This window comes from Canis aureus, chromosome 1 (genome assembly GCF_053574225.1).
Source record: "Canis aureus isolate CA01 chromosome 1, VMU_Caureus_v.1.0, whole genome shotgun sequence".
Lineage (NCBI taxonomy): Eukaryota > Metazoa > Chordata > Mammalia > Carnivora > Canidae > Canis > Canis aureus.
In genome coordinates, this window is record NC_135611.1 from 55,455,298 (window position 1) to 55,459,745 (window position 4,448).

Below are 4,448 nucleotides of genomic sequence, written 5' to 3' on the forward strand. Positions count from 1 at the left end.
ACCTGTCCTGCTCTAGGCCCCATGTTGGGGGCGCACAGGTAAAAAGCTGTGTCCCCGAAGCCTGCGCAGTCTGCTCAGGGTGTAAAGTTAATGGAGTAAACCGATCATTTGCGAACAGCGGAGTAACACCTGCAGGATGCTGATCATGTGTCAGGCTCTGTGCTCAACAGTTCTTGTGTTATTTTCCTTAAACTGTATAATAATCCCACAGGTTGGATTGTGTCATCCCCATTTCACAGACAAGGGAAGTTCAGAGCAGCGGGGTGGTTTGTCCTAGGTCACAGAGCTAGGAAGTGACACAGCAGGATGCTGACCCCAGGGCCCTGACCGTGGCCACTCACCCAGGGACGGCCAGCTCAGGCTGCACGTTAGCAGAGTGCCCTGGGACTCCCCAGACCGACCGAGTCAGAATTTCAGGGTTGGCCAAGGCATCAGGGTTTCCTGAAAGATCCTGGTCCCTGCCCCCTCACCCCCGACGCTGTGCAGGCTGGAGCAGAGAGGAGGGCCGGGGCTTTGCCCAGGACCCCGGTGTAGCACTGTGATGAGACCCCCAGTCGCCAGGCTAACCACATGAGCAGGGATTGGTAGGAGGTGCAGCCAGCTGCTGAGCTCCTGCAGAAAGCTGGCTCGCCCAGCAAAGAGCCCGGAGACAGCTCTGCTGGGAAGGTTTGCAGAGCCTGGTGCTGGGCTGGGAGCCTGTTCAAGTGGCCCAGGTAGGCCCACCTCTGAGGGCAGAGCCGCAGCCAGGTCTGTTGGGGGACTGTGTGAGTTTATTTTATTTTATTTTATTTTATTTTATTTTATTTTATTTTATTTTTTTTTTTGGCTGTGTGAATTCAAAGTGTGATTTACCTGTGCAGAGGGTAGCTGGAATATCTAGCCTGAGAGAAATGGTAAGAAACATCTGGACAGATTATTGGGTGATCAAGTAGAGAATGCCTACAGAGAATTCGTCATGATACGAAAAACGTTAGATTTTTATAAAGCAGCATGTACAATTGCACATGCAGTAAGCCCAGGGCAAGAAAACAGGCACGGTGTAGAATGTGTTCACAGCAGAGAATTTTATTCAGACCTCTCACATTATCATCTGGTCACATCTCCCTTCCAGGCCCCTGCAATTCCACTCGCTTGAGAGGACATAAGCCCTGCAAAAAGTAGCACACCATCGCTGAGAGCATTTTTGATCCTCGGAGGACTTCGTTAGGCAGAGCATCGTAATAGGAACACACATTTTAAATTCGGCTCTCAGAAGGAGCCTACCTGCTAGGCAAACAGATCCTGGAGGTAGTATTGCCATTTCCTGTTGCCTAATGTCACCATTTTTAACCCTAAATATTACAGAGAGCATGGGGCAGCCCTGGGAAAAGCAGCAGTCTGTCCGTGTGGGCACAGCAGGTGCAGCTACGGGTAACGCGACAGGTGTGCACCTCCTCACAAAGCAGACCCTGTGCCTCATTGAGCATTTTGGGGAGTCCCTTTTGGAGACCATAGCACCAGTGTTGAACAGAGGATGAGACAAGGGCATCAGGAAGGGGTCTTCCAAACTCTGTTGTCACCATAATGAGCTCCAGATGTGGGACATAATTTAAGACCATGCAGGGGAGCTGGGGCTGGGCTCCGGGGGGCGCACAGGCTCTGAGTGCTCCCCCACTCTCTGCCCACCAGGCCGAGCAGGTCCCCAGGGGCCCCTCTGTCCCAGTTAGGCTCCAGTGTCAGGGGAAACCACCGACTCACACGCAGCTTGGTGCCTTGCACGGTGCATTTCTCCACGAGGCATTCACTACAGTGACTTCTCAGAGCAGGAAAGCAAAATGAGTTTCAAAAGCATTTAGACGTTCACACCAGAGGAAGAAATTCTGGAGGCAATTTTGAGAAATTTAGAAGGAATGTGTTTCTTATAATAAACTAGAGAACTCTGTTGTCTTTGACGGAAGGTACCATCTATGCAAATGACGCAGGATTGTATAAACTGGAAAGCACTGTGTTGCAGACAGAGCAGAGCATGGCACACAATAAGGCACCCCCCGCAGAACCTGCCTTGCAGCCCCCCATGCCCGCTTTCCCAGGTTGGTGATCACAAGTCTGCGCAGCAGGTGGGGAGAAAGCAGACTTTCCGCATTTGCCAGCTGAAGCAGAGTGAAAGCAGACGGCTCACCACGACCAGACAGCGAGAGCAGTGCAGTGCCCCTCTCAGCCTTCACCTCCCGGACTGACGGGCCCATGAGGTCACCATCCTTCTGGGGTGAGGGGGGTCAGTAGCTGCCTGCTTCTAGGTCAGCCGTTCAGCCTGCATGGTCGTGGGTGAGGAGGGGGCTCTGTTGCTAATCTCATCTGCTGTCCGATCCCATAGAGCAGCTGAAGGAAATCTGCAGACCATCTTCGCCGCAGGGGTGCCCAGGTGTGGGTCCTGATCCAGGTGGCGCAGCCCTGGAGTGTCCTCCCCCCGCGACCCTCGGGGGCGCTTGCTAGCGCTCAGCTCCCGGCCCTTCCTGTGCTCCGGGGCCCCGAAGGCCTCAGGAGTAGGAGTCTCTGATGTCCCCTGGGGCCTCGGTGTCCCTCCCCCGGCCTCTGAGCGTGTTGAAGACCTTGCGGTAGGAGTGTCTGAACGCGGGGTTGGAGAAGCAGTATAGCACCGGGTTCAGGACGCTCTGCAGGTAGGTGAGGCTGCTGGCCACGTCGGACACGTGCACCATCGGCCCCAGGGCCCTGCAGTCGCCGGCCCCCTGGAAGATGGCCATCAAGATCCGCGCCAGGAAGCTGGGCAGAAAGCACACGGCAAACAGGACCACGACCACAGTCACCAGCGCCCGGGCTCTCTGCAGCTTGGGCTGTTTGTCCGGGTCTCGCAGGCGCTTCTGGAGGGTCCTGATGATCCTGGCGTTGCAGAACAGGAGGAGCCCGAAGGGAAAGATAAACTGCAGGAAGAACAGTGCTTCCTGCCAAACGATGCTGAAGGAGAGGTCCACCCCGGGGTCCGGGTTGGGGCAGGTGGCCTCCGAGACGAACAGGCTCTGGTGGGTGAGGCTGAGCAGCAGCAGCCAGATGAAGCCTGACACCCCCCAGGCGGCCCGGCAGGACAGGAGGTTGACCTTCAGCCGAGGGTGGACCACTCGGAAGTACCGGTCTAAAGCCACGGCCGTGAGGAAGGCGATGCCCACCCCGCGGCTGAGGACCTGCAGGAAGTGCAGGGTCTGGCAAGACACGTGCCCAAAGTTCCACGTCTTGCGTCTCAGATAGAAGGCGGCGTGGAAGGGCAAGCAGAAGGTCAGCAGGAGGTCGGCCACGACCAGGTGCAGCAGGTAGACGGCGTAGGGCTTCCACACCTTCAGGCGGAAGAAGAAGGTCCACAGCGCCACGACGTTGCCCAGAAGGCCCAGGACGCACTCCAGCGCCAGCAGCGTGGCCACCGACACCTCCACCGCCCTGCTGCGTGCGGAGCAGTTGGTGGGGACCACGTCGCCCATTCTGCCGCCGGAGTCGTCGTGAACGTAGCAAAGCACAGAGAACCCGGGCTTCTGGCTGGGCTCCTTCCCACAAAATGAAAGAAACAGATGTTTTCCTGCCACAGGACGTATGAGTTCTGCATTTTCTCAATAAGAAAAAGTACTGAACCAGCATCAGCATCAAGTCAAAAGCAAACTAAAATTTGTTTGGGGAAAGAGGATCAGTGGGGGAGGGGAAAACCCTTGCAGTTAATTCTGTTTTGTTTTGCCCTGAAAAGGGGAAATTGCGTTTCGCTTCCCATCATCTGGCGTTTTGCTGGAACGATGATGTCCTGACCGTCTGGGTGAGCACAGTTATGCCTCTGCGTCGGGCGCCCTGGAACCTGAGAGGCTCCATCGCACCAGGACTTTCTGGCTTTATACAGTGAAGATAACGATGAAAACCAAAGGGTTCTCTAGCTTGACTATGCCCCGTGGGAGGTGCTCCTCTTCCAGGGGAAGGACACTTGCTGAGACTCCTCTGCATCGGGCTCCATGTCACACATGGGTGCACTGATCTGCTCCCTGACATCACAGAGGATGCTCCGGGTGGCCCAGTCATCTCACTCATGGTTGACCATTTTCAATTGTCTTCTTATTTTGTCAAATTTTATCTTCTGTGGAGGAGACCTTCCCTTCTCTCCTACATGACCTGGATGTGATCTAGACCTATGGGCCTCTGTTGACCCTGAGAGTAGAGTGAAACTGATGGCTGGTCAAGATGCATAGAGTCCACCAGAAAGGTCATGAGATAGTAAATGAATTCAATCATTCCTTCCCATTGTGGACTATGCTTGACCTTATTTCTGGCCCATCTTGTCCTTGACTCATCTGGGTCCTTACTCATTCTCAACCCTGACTCACCTGAGTCCTGACCCACTGTCAAGCCTCACTCACCTAGATCCTGACCCACTGTTGGCCGTCACTCACTTAGGTCCTGACCCACTGTTGATCTTCACTCCC

The 4,448-nt window shown here is 55.0% G+C and overlaps 1 protein-coding gene across 1 annotated transcript; it reads right to left on the reverse strand.

Annotated features, from left to right (window-relative positions):
- Positions 1 to 1,045: 1,045 nt before the first annotated feature.
- GPR31 (G protein-coupled receptor 31) lies at positions 1,046 to 3,711 on the reverse strand. The gene has a single exon (XM_077850455.1). It carries the CDS (start codon positions 3,465 to 3,467, stop codon positions 2,517 to 2,519), a length of 951 nt encoding a protein of 316 aa, XP_077706581.1. The 5' UTR covers positions 3,468 to 3,711; the 3' UTR covers positions 1,046 to 2,516.
- Between the last annotated feature and the right edge of the window lie 737 nt (positions 3,712 to 4,448).

Excerpts from the sequence above, each read along its gene's own strand:
- GPR31 (XM_077850455.1), bottom strand. The coding sequence starts at position 3,467 with ATGGGCGACGTGGTCCCCACCAACTGCTCCGCACGCAGCAGGGCGGTG.